Here is an 18437-nt window from a genome sequence, read left to right as displayed (position 1 = left end):
GTCAGCAGCGCGCAGCGGGAGTTTTGTGTGGTGTGAGAGCGCCATCCGTGGACTCACAGCTGAACTGCAGGAGTGGGATTGACACATTTACACTTGACAAATGACAACAGCCACAAACGAAACATTTCTCCTCTTCTGGAAATTCAATTTATTACGGTATGCGTCTTAGGCTCTCTTGTTTCTGATCTCCCATTTACAAACCTAGAACTTACATTGCAGCTATTATTTTAATGATACATCCAATATCAAAGACATTTTGCGAAAAGATTATTTGGATTTCATGTGATGTGTCACACTTTGAATTTACCTCATCAGTGTTAATGTCAGACTGACAAAAGATGGGTGACATAAATTTAGGTAACATGTTCTGAGGATTTATTTTTTCTCTTAATATTGTCTTTGTATATTCACAGCATTCATTGTTTTAATCGTCCTTCAACATCTGCACACCCTCTACATCTGCCTGTAGCAGGCTATGTAAACATGTTATAGTCTTAGACAGTTTATTGCAGCTTTCTGGTCATGATGAATGACATCTGTAACATTTGCAAGATTATACAGCTATCAGTCATACTGGAACTGCCTTCTGTTAGGATCCCATTTATAAATGGTTTACAAGTTGACAGTGATTAAACAATTTCCTGTCAATAACTTTAGAATAGACAAGGACAGATTTTCCCTGCCAGGTTATCTAAAATTTCTTACTGGGTGGCATTACCCTGTGGATCAAAATATATTTATTAACAACTTGCTAAGTTTTTTTTTTTTTTTAATGGATTGCCAACCAACATTTATGACCTCATTATGTTCCAAAAAAGTTGGGACACAGTAGAGTGAACTGTCTTTATGACCACATTTACAAATATAATATACTTTATACAATCATGTGTTCCACAGTGTGGTGAACTTTGCTCCATTCTTGCTTATTAAAGTCTGAGCCTTTTGAAGATTCCCCTTTCATACCCAATCATGGTACTGTAACCTGTTATTAATTAACCTGTTTACCTGTGGATTGTTCGAAATAGGTGTTGCCCAACTTGTTCAGAATAAGCATATATTTACACAAATCAATTAAGCTGATGAGGTAAAACATTATTATATGGCATTATTATATCATATATGTATATCTCAAAAATGATTAGCACATTCTGTTTTATGTTCTGACACTGTCCCAGCTTTTTTGGATTAACAGCAACAAAAGGGATTTTCACATCCCAGGGATTGTTCCTGTTAATAACTTTTAACTTATCAATGAAATAAAACATAATGAGTTACAACTTACAAACCAACCAGAACCAAACCAAAACTTACAAAGTGATCTAAAGTTAAATGAATAAGATTTATGTAGGGGGAAATAAACAAACACGAATTTGGTAATGGTATCATGCTGACCTTTATTTTCACTAGAAGTTTCACTGCAGACAGCCTCCACACTCACAGATAGACATGTTGTGTTGCTGCGAGTGTGTTTGTGGCATCACAAATGATCGCAGCTCTCTGTTTAGTTGTTTGGTTTATAAGAAACACCCAGTGAATGGCAGCTCTGTGCACCCAGTGGCCCTCTAGAGTGACACGATGGTGGCATCTGTCCTCGAGCACTTTGACTGGGCATGTTGTAGCCTGTCACAAAGGTCAGGCTGATTGAACTGTTTCTGCGCGCTGCGGGAGGCACCCTCCACAGCTCAACATGAAAGCTATGAGTCACTCTGTCCGATGGGGAGCAGCACAGGAGAGGGTAAATTAGGATAATCAGAAAATAGCGGATGAGCCTTGTGAGCTGTTGGGTTGATGTTGGAATCTGTGTTTGAAAATTTCTGGTGTAAAACTGATATTTTACCTCCAAAACCCCTCAAATGTGCCTTATAACCTAGAAATATTGTATATTCAAAAGATTAAGGGGGTCTTCTAATAATTTGCATAGTCCATATAGAAATTATTTTTTATTCTTTCTATTGCCTCAACTGTACTTTATTTATATTCTGCTTTTTTCTGCATTATGTTTAAGGACAGTTCACCCTAAAATCAAAAAATATATATTTTTACTTTGGTCTGTATAGTGCTTTTTCTCCAGTGGTGGAAAAATACTCAACCTCAGTACTTGAGATAAGTAAAGATGCTCCTGGTCAAATATTACTCAACCACAAGTGAAAGTTGCTCAGTCAAAACTTTAAACTTTTCGAGTTAAAGTAAATACTTATGTACTTATGTGAATACTTAAGTATTCAAAATTACAAAGTACAAAGTACATTCACTGACCTGCTTGTAGAACCACTATGCCACACAAAACCTATGTGATCAAAGACAAAAAGGGACAGCTATTGTCAAGTCAAGTCATACAATACTGCTGCTTCTTCTTCTGCTTCTTTAAACTTTATGACTGAGAACTTTTAACAGCATTCTTAATTGGTCAGCACCATTGAAAAATTTAACATGAAATACATATAAATAATGTAAATGCATATATTGCTCTTGTCTGTTTTTCTTTCAGGAGCATAAAATAAATTAAATTAATAGTTAATAACTGCTGTCAGGTCTTACTCGTATACTAGTTACTGTTCACATGACACGTGCTGCTCATCTGAGTTACCCATGACACATCTGTCTTTACGGCCCGTTTCAGGAAGCTGAAAAAAGTTTATACGACCCCCACAATTATTATCAATCATTAACAATAACTGGGGAAGCAAATGATAATGGATTCAAGGTCAATTTTAGTGAGAAAAAAAAAAAAAAAAGGTTAGCATGACAGTATCAGCGAACTATTGTTTGTTTATTTTCCCTCCCTTATCACCCATGAAACTGCTCATAACAAGGTCTGTGGATTATCTTGAGTAACAGGGTAATTTCTGAGACATTGCTATTGAGTTTTTCAGATGTTGTTTTTTTATTATTATTCTTTTTTGGTGCTTTGAGCACCACAAGCCAAGTGCCATCTAGTTCCATTATATTTGAGTAAGAGCAAACTTTTCTATGGCCGTTGGCAAATCACTCTAAAATCTAGAAATCTAGATGAACAGCCCTACCGGTAAGAAGAACAATGTTGTTTTTGAGTATGGTTTGAACCGTCCCTTTACGGGATAATGGCTTGGATTCACCTCATGCATGCACTTATTGAAAAGAGTCACTGTCCCCATATGTTTTGTACTTTTAGCGTAGGAAGTTGGGGTGTTTTTACATGATGTAGAACCTGAAGCTGTGGTCGAAGGTCGGCCAGGGAGTCGGGCCAGAATTCGGTTGTCGGACATTATAGCATCATTCACAACATCCCCCCACTGACTGAGCTGCAGCATCTTGTCTTCCTCCAAATGTCACTCCTCTTTTATCCTGTTCTTAGTGCTTCATTTCACCTCTATGACACTGCACCCCCTGCCTGCACCACACACACACACACACACACACACACACACACACACACACACACACACACACACACACACACACACACACACACGCACGCACAGGGTCTGGCAAATGTGCACACGAGGGACTTTTACAAAATGTTTGGATCGGAGCTCTCTGCACCTTAAGAAACACCTGTACATTGTTAGAATAAGAGGGACACTCTCCCTGTCCCACTAATCAAAAATGCCCTTTTAAAAGTCAGTGTGTGTTCATATCAAATATCCACGTAAACCACAAAAAGCAACACACACACACACACACACACACACACACACACACACACACACACACACACACACACACACACACACAGGGGAGGAAGCAGCTAGGGGGCAGGAGAGAAAGAGATGATTGACATGACTGATATTGTAATAGATGTGGCCATTGATCTGAAAATGTCTAAAAACTACAACAACCACAACACTAGAGTTCATCTTCTTGCTGTGTCTTTAATCATTTCAACTGATGGGTAACCAATACACAGGGAAATCTCAACAAGGGAAAAACAAACTGCAATAATGTAGAATCCAAACAGTCTTTTCAGCTCAGGTACAAAAAATAACGATACAGAGAGAAAAATGAACATATGAATTTACAACATGGACAAAACTGTGGCATTTAAGTTGTGAATATTATCTACCATTCACCTTAAGAACAGCTTATTTCTCCGCCCTTGTGATCAACAGATGGTGGCAGGAATAGAGCTTAAAACATTTAATCAGATTGGTTGGGGCAATTTTGCTGCTACGGTAACGGAAATCCAGCTGATTGAATGGGAGGTTGATGTACACTCAACATAAGGGGCTTTGAAATGACCCCAGAATGTGCAAAATATCACTGAATATATTACAACATTCATCAGTAATGCTGACTGTGGAAAGAGCTCGTGGTCTGGAGAGAAGACTCTTGTTTCTGTACACCGGTGTAATCAATCAAACTAGGCTTATGTTATTTGGTTAAATAAAATCATGTATTAATAATACTTTTAATAATGTGTTTTGTAGAGCAATATGTAAGACACAATTAATGAAAATCAGCACTGAGGTCCAAATAGTGAATTAGAGTCCTAGACAGTATATTAAATAGGTCAAATCTTAATTTAGTATGTGATCTATGGCTGAAGTGAGTTGTTTCCCCCCTGTCCCCTCCTCTACAAACTTGAAGCTCAGGCAGGTTACCTGCAGGCAACATTATACTTTGACAATGACTTACGGGTCCTCCATTGTAAGTTGATTAGCTGTTCATAACTGCGAATTGCCTGTTGATGTAAAGCTAAGCCCATTATCCTGAAAACAAAAGCCCACTGCACTGAAAATACACACTCTGGAGTTTACTACCTGCCAGAAACCATTAACATATCACTCAATTTAGCCTTTACAAACTCTTTCTAAAAGATTCTTAATGATTTTTTACCACTCATAAACTGACACTAACTCGTTTGGCATTAATTTTAACTCCAATAAACGTGAAATGGGCAACAAAAACAGCTGTTCCGGCCTTGAATGGAAGGACATACTGTAGCTTTGTTGTCAGAGAAGCAGGTATTTCAACATAGCATGTCTCCTTAATCTTTTATGACATATCATAGTCATTTTATGAGTTAGGAAAGTAAATATATTACATATTTATCCTTTGATGTTACCAAAAAAAATAAATGAAAAAGCATACGTATTGTGGCAGTGATATCATCTTGTGCTCATTGTTTTATCTAAGTTTTGGCCTCACATTACTGCACCATCTTTTGACTCAAGAGAGGAACATTTTAAAACAAGATGACATGATGACCCCATATCTGAGAAACAGTCAGCAACAAAGTCCCATCACAAGGAAATTAAGAACATTATGTCTCCCCCCCTGACAAAGGGACCTTTTTTTGTTCTGACTCCCAGCAAAATATGACCCTTCCCTGTATGCCTTGTGTTGAGCATCTTGTGATCACGCCAACAGTCCAGTGTGAGGCAGTCCAAAGTAGATGAAGGCAGCAAGAGAGAAGGAGCAAGTATAAAAAGAGAAAGTGTTTAGTAAGAGATTTGTGCCTTTATGTAATTTTCTTTGGAACATTTGTCACTGCTCGTGTGACTTGTGCAAACTGTTTGTATTCCACCTGAGATCAGAGAAAGTGTCACCAGTGTCTTCCTTTTGTTGCTAAATGAGGCCAAAGGCAAAGCTCGCCATGTGTAAGCATTGTCTCACCTGTGTGCTGTGTAGCCACAACAAGCCTGGTTGTTTAAAGCACAAACACAGGCGCACTCACACTGCTCCCGTGTTTACCTGTAAACAGCACAGACATCTCGGAGGGGGGGGGGGGCGGGGGTTAACAGCGACTGGTCGTGGCATCTGACTCTCTCCACATCGAGCCTTATCAGTCGGTTGTAATGTGCTGTAGCTGATGTTTTTGTGATGCTGATATCTTTAACGCCATCACTGTCATACATATTTAAACCAGTCACAATGTTTTTCTTTGAGTGGAAGGGAAATCACGAGTCTTCCAATGTGAGATGATTTTGGTGAGGAGGTGATAATCACAAGACCAAAAAACAGATAAACATGATAATAATGTTCCCTGGAAAAGTGGTTAAAAATACACTGGTGTGTCAGCCTGTTTATTAAAAGTACCAGCAGCAGCAGCAACACCAGCTGTGAAATTATCCTTTTCAACGCAATGAATATTTTATATGGAAAGAGAATTTGTTTTTAAAAAATGGCTCAATCCTTTGATGGAAATAGATCGTTGTCATAACTCAAACAAACAGAGACAAAGCAGTGACAGCTACAATAACTGACACCTTTACTTCTGCCTCCTCCTCAAGTTTGTCTTTCAACAGACGGCTCTATAAAATAACACTTTACATAGAGTGCCTATAGAGGGACAATAGGATGTTTTTTAGGTTTAAATAATTGTTTAAATTCACAATAAAACATCTGTTTGGTCATAGAGAACCTGCTGTATCACTAAGTCAATTTGAGTTGATTGTCGAGGGGCCTCTTCAAGTCTTAAAACACAAAAATTGGGAATATTTTGCCTTCTAGTTAAGGGGAAAATACAAATGAAAATACATTATTTTATATGTAACTGAGATGATATGACTCCTGTATATTGTATTCAAATGTGTGATGAAGAATCCAACTTTTAGGCTGGGTTGCACAAGCAAGGATTACCCCATACTTACTAGCTTTCAACAGCGCTCAAACTTATTTTTTATGAATATAACATGAATATAACTTATTCACTTATTTCAAAACTAGTTTTGCTAAACTCTGATCAGAACTCATCTGGGATTAAATTAATCTTTGTTGGTGCAACCCAGTGTTAATGAGAAATTAATGAATGAATCTTTAAAGAACTGCTTATCAAAACTACACTTCTTCAAAAGTATTTTCTTGTAATGGCTCTTATAGTTTTCCATAAAAACTGTGAAAACTGTGTCCCCCCTGAAGAGTTTCAGCACTTCTTTATGTTTACGTGGTGTTGGTCACTCAGTTGACCCATGATTAACACAACAAGGTTTTAGTGTCCATCTGCTAACATCACAAAGAAAACAGCCTGACACTGTATGGCTCTCAGAACATGTAATGACCCAGCGTCATGACTGCTGGGGACTGTTGGAAATACGAAACCTACGTAACTTAAATCCTTCACAGATGATACCATGTTTCACTGGATTTTTAGCTTAAAAGCACTGTTGTATCATGAACAAGAGGTGTATTAATTCAACAAATTTTAGAAAATGTGAATAAAACTAAGTATATTTATTGGGTTATAGATGGCAGAGACAGTACATGAGAGGCAGCTACAGCTCCGGTACAGTTTTGCAGCAGTTTTCTGATACATGTAGCTCATTGTTCAGATGTTGCCGCTGTATGAACTCTGAGGTTTCCTCAAGGATCTGCCCTGGGATGTGGAAGTCAGCTGGCGTGTGCTGCTGAACAGCTGATTCCTGAAGACCCTCAGTCTCTGGCTCCTCTGGGCTGGCTCTGCTGTGAGAGTTGCAGGGCTCCAGATTGCATCCAGTGCCCTGAAGGAACTGCAAAAAGTTCTCCTCGATAGAGGCCTCGCGGCTGGGCAGCTGCTCCCCTTCACCGGGCCCAGCCTGCTTGAAGAGGCAAGCCAAGTGGCGGCCCAGCTCCTCACGAATCTGACGGTTCAGGCAGCCATAGAAGAAGGGGTTGGAGGTGAAGCAGAAATAGCCAATCCATGTGACCACATCCTCCAGCTGGGCCAGTGAGGTGGGAGAGGTAGATGCCACAGCCGAGTAGAGATGGAAGGAGAAATATGGCAGCCAGCAGCAGAGGAACTGGCCTCCCACTGCCACCAGGACCACCGCGGCCTTCCCGCCACTGAAGGTCCTCTGAGGGGTGGTGCGGGCACCAGTTCCGCCGAGGCTAGCTGCCATGGTGGAGTGGCTGCTGGTGGACTCGGACCGTTGTCGTGGTGTGTCCATCCAAGTGGGTAGAGGCCCGTGTTGCATGGCTGCAACTCTCGCTACCTTGAACATATTGCAATAGACCACCAGAATGATAAGCATGGGGCACAAGAAATAGATAAATGTAAAGAAGACCATGAAAAGCAGCCGCGTGGACCTGCCTCCCGCCCAGTGGAGAGAGCAGTGTCTCTGGCCGTGGACAAGGACAGAAGATGTCCCCAGACCCTGATTCCCCTGGAGGAGCCACCCCAAGAGAGGCAGCACTGACATGACAACAGCTTTAATCCAGATTCCCACTAGTACCATCACCACCACCCCCACTGTCATCTTCACCTCATGACGCATGGGGTGGACGATGTAGTAGTAGCGCTCCACATTGATGGCACATATGGTGAGGATGGCAGCACTCACTAGACACACACTCAAGCAGAGATAGCTCCGACACAGCGCCTCGTCCACCAGGACCCGGTCTGACAGTATCCCCAGAGGCATCAACACCAGCGCTGCCAGCAGGTCCACCAGACACAGGTGGAACACGAAGGCAAATTTACGCAGCTGCGGAGTTTTAGTGATGACAATCATCACAGCCAAATTTCCCACCACCGCCAGCACGTCCATGATGAGCATTGCACACAGCGCCAAGGACTGATTCAGATCTACCCCACCCTGGACGCTTGCGACGGGCGGGGTCACGTTGGAGATATTCGGGTGCAGCGAGGCTGGAAAGGTGGAGAGGCCGGAGAGGGAAGTGTTCCAGGAGGCGCTTGGTGTGACAGGGTGCTCCATGAGAGGATGGGATAAGGAGGAGAGAGTCCGCTGAATTTCACGGGCCCATCACCCATCCTCCCCTGTCATAGGGTGTCTCTGAGAAGCTCAGGCGATGTTGTCTGTCATGGCAGCTCAGGCTGTGCAGGCCCTGACCCCAGGACACTTGACCCTGGAGCTCAGCCGACGATCACAGGTTTTGCTCAATTCCTTGTATCTTTAGTGAAGGCGTCCTCCTCTCTCCAATGTGAGCTTCAGCTGGAAAGATCTGAAACAAAAGAAGTAGTCATGTTTAAAAATAAGTACAAAGAGGAGTTGTTGTTTGAGAGTGTTTCTTGAAATATAACACTGACTCATTACACTAGTTTTCTAATACTAGTTTGGAAGGAGTATAACACATATAGGTCACTAAGTGATGGAAAACTACATTAAGGTGATATTTTAAGGCTATTTTATAACCAAGATGTTGATGAAATATATTGTAGAAGGTTTGTACCTGGATATATGACCACTTGATGGATTTGTATTCTCAAAACCTACCAAAATCTACCTAATCTACTACTCTACACAGTAAAAAATAATATAGCTTTAAAAGGTTTGCTTTAAATTTTTAAGTTGACCAAATTTGAAAACACAAGTTGTTGTAATTTTGCGATAACTTTTCTAGTCAAATTAACTTAATATTTCTAAACAACAACACAACAACATTAAAATTTTGATTTCCTTTTGTATTTTCTAAGTTTGAAAAGTCAGTTCTTCATTTCACACAAAGAATTTTAACTAGGAAGTCTGCTAATATGCTGATTGTGTTTCCTCAGACACTTAATTTAATGTGCTGTACAGCTGACCTCTGTACAGCACATTCATTCAACTCATTATTCTACATCAAAAGACTTCAAGTTAGAAGAACTCTCGTTAAATGTTCTGAAATGTTCTGAAAGTAAATAGCAACAAATTTAGGTTAATTAACTTGAACAAACTGAACTTTTATATTTACATTAAGTTAATGAGAAAAGGTGAGTTGATTCCAGTAAATTCCTGTATGATTTTTTTAATATTCTTGTTTTCAATATATCCACTAATGAAAAATAAATTAAAGCAGGCGAAGATCAAGTCAAAACTGTTAATCTGCAAGAAATCAAACTGCAGTCCTTTGTAAAACATTATTTCTCTTGCTGTGATAGCATTACTCATGTGCAGTAGCTGTGAAGCCGTCAGACTTGATGCAGTCTGTGCTCACTTGTAGCCGCGGTCGTAATTTACAACATATTTGACATCTGCATCCTCAGATGTGTGTTTTCAGGGCAGCTGGTGCCTCCAGGGAGAGGCTAAAAGCACAGAGTGGACCATATGTCCCCCTTAACAGAGTCAAGAAACTGGATGAGTGAATGAACTGCGAAACTCAGCATTATAGAGCTCACTCCCCGACCCAAGTGATGGGAGGAAATGATCAATAAATACTCATACACAATCATGACATGAAAAATATAAAATGTTATGCTTGCCATGATAGGGAAACTCAAACTCACACTCAAACTCAAATCTATGTAATCAGCACTCTTTTAAATAAAACCCATGTAGCTATGTTAAATTAAAATCTAAATTTCACGTAAATGGTTTCAGAGCACCTTCAGCAGTGACTACAGTAGGTGAGAGGCCCCGCGCCGTGTTTACTGTCACAACCTCACCTGAACACAACCCCACACACTGCAAAAGCCGTGGAACGAGCACTGAGCTTTTGGTACATTTCCATATGCTGCACACCTGCATGTGCAAGTTTTCCATTTCACAAGTGTGACAGGCTTCATCCCTGCGAGGCTGCACACACACACATCAAGCACGACGACGATCACCTGGCTGACGCAGGCAGGCGTAAGTAGGTGGCCTTTGCTGGTTAGGTCAAACGGTTACAGTCACCTTCAGCCCAGTGAAATAACCGATGAACAACATTCCAGCGATGATGTAGCAACAACCGTGGAGCAGCCCTCTGGAGATTCTTAGTCTAATGAGCATTGATTGTTTGATTGCTCTCTGGTGTCCAGGGTCACTCTGGCACTCTTAGGACCAACAAAATTGAAATTCTTGCCACAAAGGAACACATTATCACGAGAAGTCCCTGCATGGAAATTGTTTAGTCCTGTAAAGGTAATACTAAAAAAATTAAAAGCATCCTAATTGGAAAAAATGTGCCTGTTAGCTGTTTTAAATAGAGTTCAAATCAAATCATATTTTCCCTCTTATATCTTGATCGAGATTGTTTTGGTGTAAGTTTTAGAGCTTTGGAGATATCAGCCACACAGAGGTCTGCCACTTTCCTCAAGAAAGGAAGTAGTTCTTATAGATTCTGAACAAGAAAGAGGCACTGGTTTTGAATTTTCAAATGTATTTTTTTGGTGCTCTGAGCACCACAAGCCAAGGGCTATTTAGTCCCATTATAGTGCAGAGGAGGCAGACATCTCTACAAACAATATCTCCAGAACTCTACAACTCACACCAAAACAATCTAGATGGAAGAATAACACTACAAGTAGGAAAAGTATGTACTTTTGATTACAGGCTGCCCCCTTAAATATAATAATAATAATAAACATAAATTAAGATATATAGTTGAGGTCGTAAAAGAAATATAAGATTATGCATATGTGGATTGTGCAAATGAATACCAGAAAGATCCATTTATACTTTAGTATATTCAATATTTCTGGGTTATATTGCACAAATGAAGGTTTTGTGGAATTAAAATGTCAGTTCTGGCAATTGTTTTACACCAGAACTATCCAAATGCTGCAGATTCCACCATAAACCTAGCAGCACTCGAAGCTCAAACACTATTTTCTGATCACCCTACTTTAACCTCTCCTGTGTATTTTTGATTTTGGAATGAGCTGTCCCTTTAAAGTTGCCAATTTTATTAAGTTAAAACCGCATACACTGAACTATTTGAACAATAAAAGGGAAAAAAGGTGCTCACATGCAGCACAGCCTCCCATTCAATGGAATCGTCATACAAACCAAACAAGCCAGAATATAAGGTTGCAGCAGAATCTCTCTGGAAACCATATGACCGTTTAATATGCACATGACACAGTGTTTACTGCGAGGAGAAAACAAGCCTGTTGTTCAAGTGTCCCTTTCAGTGCAAAACACTGAAACTCCTGAGCAGCAACATGCAACCAGGATGTTTAAATAAATATCAATGTTGCCCTTTTACATGGTTACACAAAGACATCATGATATATGATGTGATGAAAAGAATACACTGGCTCCAAAGTCAGATTTTACCCTTGTCCTATCTTTCAAGCATCTTAACTTCCACCTCAAAAAAACACACACATCTTTGCCATGCACGCACACTTGGTTAGTAACAGGGCAGGTATCTGTGTGGAGACGTGTGTGGTGATAAGTCGGTGACATACCTTAGTCAGTTAGTGTGGAGAGGGCTGCTGCTTCCTCCTGTGCAGGTTCACAGTCTACTGAAGGAGAGCTGACCTGTTTCGCTCCCTCTCCTGTACACACAGCAAACACTCATCTCACACACACACACACACACACACACACACACACACACACACACACACACCACGTCACAGAGAGAGATAGAGGGGAGGGGGAGAAGAGAGACGAGAGTGGTGCTCCTGTGTCTCCTCCTCACCTGGCCCCTTTCATCTCGTCATCAACTCCCACCCAACCAAGCTGACCGCCCCCGTCCCCATCGCTTCAAACACACACACACACTCCTCCTCCTCGTCTCAGCTCTCTTCTAGCCAGGTCTTCGATCCAGGTGGGAGAGCAGGAGCAGAAGAGATGGAGCAAAAAAAAGGAGAGGAGTTCCTGTCTTTCAGTGATCACACACACACACACACACACACACACACACACACACACACACACACACACACACACACTCTTCCTTCTCACACACTCTCATACACACATGTACTGGCTCCGGCACGCGCCCAGGGCAAACTGCAGAGCTGTGCAGAGCAGACAGGCAGGCGGCGGCGGGTTGGAAGGCAGCATCCAGCATCCACTGCTGCTCTCCACTGGGTCTTAGTGCCTGGCTTGCTGCCTCTGGGCTTCATCGTGTGGAGGGATGGATCTGCTGCTCCTCACCCTCACAACTAATCAGGTCACATCAGGTCCCACTAACAGCTGCAGAACAATTAAGGAGAGAAAATCACCTCCTCTGTCCTCTGGATCAGCCTGTCTGTAATGCTTTGTCTTCTCATGCTCAAGATCACCCTCGATGCACAATCCGGCAAAAGCCGTCTCACGAGGGCTGGATTATTGATTTGCAGAGAGGAAAAGAATCCCAGTGGTTAATGTTAATGAGCTGCAGATTAACATTTACAAAAGCCTCACGACATACATATCACACTGACTGAACTGTTTCCTGCCCAGAGGAATGAGTTTGTTTACCACTAGAGTGTGAGGATCAAATGGGTTGTGCAGTTTAGATGTTGAACTTTACAGTGTCTTAAAGGGAAAATTTACCATGTTATGTGGCAGTCCAGTCAGTTAATAGAAGCAATAAAGTCCCCAGCATGCGCTTTACTGACAGAGAAATCTGAGTTCTCCTGCTACAACATCTGTTGCTTTTCCTGCATCCAGTGATGTCACTGGATGCAGGAAGAACTACAGAGTATTTCGGGGGGGAGGGACGTGTCACTTGTTTGACAAAACGCTCACCATGGCTTTATTTTTGAGGTATATTTGTGCAGTTGTTTTTCCTCCAACCTATTGTTTTGGTCAAAATGAAGGCTGACTTCCTTGTCATTTCTGTTTCCCCACATCAAAGCAGTCAACAGGACAAGAGATGAATTTATGAGGCTGAGAAGCGACACATCTGGACTGATCTATGATCCACAGCAGCCTTTTGATAGGAATACCCCCTAAAAGGGTGAGGTTTGGAAAGAAATCAGGAAGCTGCTGGGAGTTAGAAGTAAGTAAAACTGTCCCCCAACTATATAGAGACAAGACTGTGTTAGTTATGAATAAATAAGTTTGACGCTTAACTTACTCATCTGCAAAGGAAGAAAAGAAGGTGCTGCTGCAACATCATTTATAGGATATCTGTACAATTTTAGGCTTCATCCGGTTTGCCTGCTCCCTGTGTGTTAAGACACGCGTTGTCTCTGATTGGCTAGTACTTGTTACTTTAATTGGTTTGGGTCATTTGGGTTGGGAAGGTTTAGGCATCGGGAGTGTGATTGGGAAGGGTTAGAGTAAGAATATCAGGGTAAGCCAATGCCTGTGCCATCCTGAGAAAAAAAAAAGTTTCAGTGTCATGTCCTGAAGGGAACCCCAGACAGAAGAAGAAGAAGCCAGGAGTCGTGTGACATCAGTGTTTTTTCTCACCTGGCATTATGTTTTGGCCAATAAAGTAATAACTATAGGTTAAGATGGTGATACACAGTGACATGGGTATTGGCATCAGAAGCTTGTGAGCATCTTAGTACTTGTAGACACTGTTGGCACAGCTCCAGGAGCAGGAGAACCAACTTTCTTGGTCAATATAGCACACAGGGAGGAATGTGGTGGATGTGGTGGATGGAGTGGTGGATTTTCCCTTTAACTTCACATTTTGTAAATATTGGCATTCAGTTTGTTATTTAATCACAGAGACTCATTTAGATCAAGAGACCTGTAAACAAAAAACATTTATGGTTCAACAACAAGCTCACAACAAACAAACCAAGAGAAAATAATGAAAGCAGGGACAAGAAAGCTGAAACAATTAGTCATTAATTAGTTGATTGACAGAAAATGTATTTGAATCATTGCAATTGTTTACTGTAAACAAAGTAGCTAATGTTTGTCAGTTATTCAGCATAGAATATCCTCTGTCTGTTACACAAAACAAGAATGTTACCTTATATTTTATAGACTAATAATAATCAAAAATGATCACCATTTAAAATTAGTTGGAGCCCCTTGACAAGTCAGATAATAAATCAGATTAAATAATAAAGGTTACATAAGGTTGCATAATTCTGAATGCTACTGAATTCATATAGTTTACAGTGTGAGCAAGTTTGTAGTGCCACAATCAACTGAAACAATTAAGCTTGAGAGTAGTTTTGTGGTTAATTAAATCTAAAATGTGAATATTATCACAATCCGGTGCATATGGAGTATCTTGAAATTTGACACATTTTGCACAAAAAAAGAAAATTTGAAACTACTTAAAACAAAACAACTCAGTAGAAAATACAACCCCATAATATGAGATAAAAGATTTTTTACAGAATAAAAAGGTGTGGGCTGAAGCTGTGCTGCTTACTACACCTAATCTTCTTAACATTGGCATCAAAAGTAATATCAGACTTTTGAAACCATTTTGCATATTTGCCTTGTTGATTTATAATTATGTTGAGACATCATGCATCTTGTTTTAAAAATTATGCTGATCATGCTTGTCCTTCAGAAGGCTCAATCATGACACTGAGAATTTAAGAATACACACTGATTGACTGGCTGCTCTTCACATAGACAAAAAACAGATGAAGCTGCATTTCCACTCAGAGTACCCAGAACCTTTTATCCCATGAACTAAAAGGTTCCTTCAGCTCATTGCTGTCTGCATTTTGCTGCAGCCTATAGACCTGCAAAGAGTTGGCAAATTAGTCTGCTGACATCTGAAAAATTTACATGTAACAACAGTGACACCATATAAAGCAACGGAGAGCCAACATTATTCGTTTGTGTTGTCGGTCCATCTGTCTTATGCTTTCTTCTGTAACTCAACATTGATGTGTGGATGCACAATTAACCAAAACCAAAAACGTTTGCGGCTGCAAACTTTTAAAAATGGTGGTTGAAATAAAATGGTCCGAGTACTTGACCAATCAGAAATGTTCAGCAAGGTTCCTGCACTTTTGGAAACTACTTACAATGGTTCTGAATCTGCGAGTAAGTTCATGCGGTGGAAACATGGCTTAAGGTTGAATAATATTTGGATTCATCTCAGTCCTACCATTTGAGAGAGAATAAGAGAAAAGGTGTGAAGTACTTTGGGAGCTTTTACACTAGAAATGTATGAATATCTTGAGATGATAATTTTGTGTTTTTTCTTAAATTTTTGTCATTTTAGTGGATATCTCATTAGCTGTTATATCTTGTTTTAGGATGAAATCCTTGTAAATAGGTTGACCCATTGTTGCAGCCTCTGTGAATCATCCTCATAATAATAGTGCCAAATGAGGTGATTTAATAACAATTTGCTTTGGACACAAAAAGTAACCTTTTGATGTATGGAGGTGGCTGTTGTATCTGTCAACTCCACTCATTTTTTCATGTTACTCTATTATACTGTGGCTATCCCCTTTGTTATGCAGTGTGTGGGCTTTATTTTTAGGTTTTCTTGTCTCGATTGATGCTCTGAAAATTGTCTCTTCCTCCCTCAGAATCTGCATGAATGGAGCACACATCAGTATGTGACATCTCTCTTTCATGCAGGGTGTTTCCTGAAGAATTCATTCATTAGTGGAAGTGCAGCTCCACAAACCATGATTAGTTCACGAGTCATTGCTTTTTTGTTTGTTTTTTTTACTGCTAAATCAATCTGTAGATTGAACACATATTAATTTATTGATCCAGGTGCTGTGTTACTGTTCAGATGAGAAAAGGTCACCTGACATGAACCTGCTGCTTTGTGTTGCATGTTGTTGTTTTGGGGGTGGATCTTGTAACAGGGACAGACTGTGTGCTGCTGATGCTGTGGTCGCTCATATGATCTGTAAGAAAAAGACCCTATCAGATATTTGTTCTCCTCTGAAATGATGAACCGGGGCATAAATTGATAAATAATGCCCTGAGAGTTTTTATGTATAATAATCCAAGATGTGGTGATAACGATTGAAGATGATTTGAAGACAGAAATAGTGCAGACTATACAAGAGTCTTTGTTAATACTCCGCTCTTCATGTATTCTGTGTGTGTGTGTGTGTGCGTGTGTGTGTGCGTGCGTGTGTGTGTGTGTGTGTGTGTGTGTGTGTGTGTGTGTGTGTGTGTGTGTGTGTGTATGTCCTGTGACTGCATGCGCTCGTGTCTGAGGTGTTGAATAATGACAGAAATAGCAGATACTTGCTCTCGCCAGCAGCACCAATCACAGGGGCGGGAAATACAATGGTTTCCATGGCAACCCCGACTTCAGTCTCCCTGCCCCCCCTCCACCTGCACCCCATCCACCCCTATCCCGTCCTATGCACCCACAGCTGATAAGAAAGGGCAAAAACACACTCATACACCCCACATGCATCACCAGCCATTAGGAACAGTGTTTAATGTGTGTTGCAGCCATATTGGCTCTGTGGTTATTCTCAGTTTCCCCTTTCTCCCCGTTTAACTGAACACAGGTGGGCTGATTCATGCTCAATTACAGCTGCTGATTTAATATTGTTTTCCTCTGCAATCTCAGGTCTCTTCAGTAGGGGGAGCTCTCACATTTAACAATTGACCGCAGCTCCGCAAACCCTAGAAAAAATCTTATTCTGCACATCACCACTGATTCATACCCACAGACAGAGACAGGACACACAATGACATTTAGTTATTTATATGTTTGCACAGCTGTGTCATCGTCATGGCCATTAAATTTATGGTCTCACACTGAAATGTTTGTCCTCAATCAAGTGCACATATTAACAGCAGGCAAAAGGTCTGGTTGATTTGAGTTAATCAATAGTCAAGCAAATTCATTTAATTTTTAAGACAAATAGGTTTGAGGAAAGAGGTAGAAAGGAATATAAGACTGAGGAAAGAAAACTGTCAGTGCGGTGCAGGATGCAGTGTGCACACACTCATGCAGGCACACAAAGTCAGTGCCAGAGCAGGAAGAGATCATGTTTGGGCTGACGTCAAACCCAGAGGGCTGACTTGATCTGCAGAAATCCTTTTGCATTATTACAGAGTTGAATTGTTTCACCCAGGGCTTTATTTTGCCCATGACTGATGAACGTGTTATTCACCTCATACCAGCAACTGAGTGTGTACATGAAGATAAGATAAGATAAGATAAGATAAGATAAGATAAGATAAGATAAGATAAGATAAGATAAGATAAGATAAACATATTATTCACTCATTACAGCAGCACAAGGATCAAAAGTGCAGGTAGAAGAAGAATGAGCGATAAATAGAAAATACAAATATATTAAAAATAGAATAAAATATTGAGCAAGATATAAAACTATATGTACAAATTATATACTACAGATATACTGATAAGTGTACAGGATAATTGCAAACAGGTTACGGTGTGTAGCATTATATTAAGCCAAAAATATAAATTATATTGTCCTGTACAGTGGATAATTGACAGGATGATTTAGATATTATTGCACAGGATAATTGTCAGGGGCATATTTAGTCATTTTGGGGCCTAAGGCAAACATAGACATGGAGCACTCCATATCAATCCAATAAATAAGTCAAAAATAAGCTTTTATTTATGGTGGAGTGCAGAGGATGAAGTGGTCTGGTGGTAGGGCAGCAGATATTTGTGTATCTTTTGCCAGATGGCAGCAGGGTGAACAGACTGTGGGTGGGGTGGGTATTGTCTTTTAGTACCCTTGTGCTTCCACCATTTTTCAGCACCGCTCAGGTTGCTTCGCTTAATTTTTCCCCATGTCTGTTCACCACAACAAGCCCATTGTTTTCACAAGTTGGCTACCGCCTTTCTGAATCATTCTTGTAGATGTGCAATGAAGTTATTGAATAGTCCAAATTAGAGGGCAGACTCTGACACACCTGGGAATCACTGATAGAAATTTTTGGAAAGACCTAATTGGACATATGAAGGATTTGCTCTCTCTCTCTCTCTCTCTCTCTCTCTCTCTCTCTCTC

The 18437-nt window shown here is 40.5% G+C and overlaps 1 protein-coding gene across 1 annotated transcript; it reads right to left on the bottom strand.

Annotated features, from left to right (window-relative positions):
• Nucleotides 1-7133: 7133 nt before the first annotated feature.
• Nucleotides 7134-12763, bottom strand: gpr61 (G protein-coupled receptor 61). The gene is made up of 2 exons (XM_084721294.1): nucleotides 12008-12763; nucleotides 7134-8859 (listed from the first exon to the last, which is right to left on the bottom strand). The coding sequence occupies exon 2, from the start codon at nucleotides 8610-8612 to the stop codon at nucleotides 7194-7196; it is 1419 nt and encodes a 472-aa protein (XP_084577420.1). The 5' UTR covers nucleotides 8613-8859; nucleotides 12008-12763; the 3' UTR covers nucleotides 7134-7193.
• Nucleotides 12764-18437: the final 5674 nt, after the last annotated feature.

Source organism: Lutjanus erythropterus, chromosome 6 (assembly GCF_056507025.1).
Source record: "Lutjanus erythropterus isolate fLutEry1 chromosome 6, fLutEry1.hap2, whole genome shotgun sequence".
Lineage (NCBI taxonomy): Eukaryota > Metazoa > Chordata > Actinopteri > Lutjaniformes > Lutjanidae > Lutjanus > Lutjanus erythropterus.
Note: the sequence above shows the minus strand (reverse complement) of the source record. Positions and strands in the feature narration are given on the sequence as shown.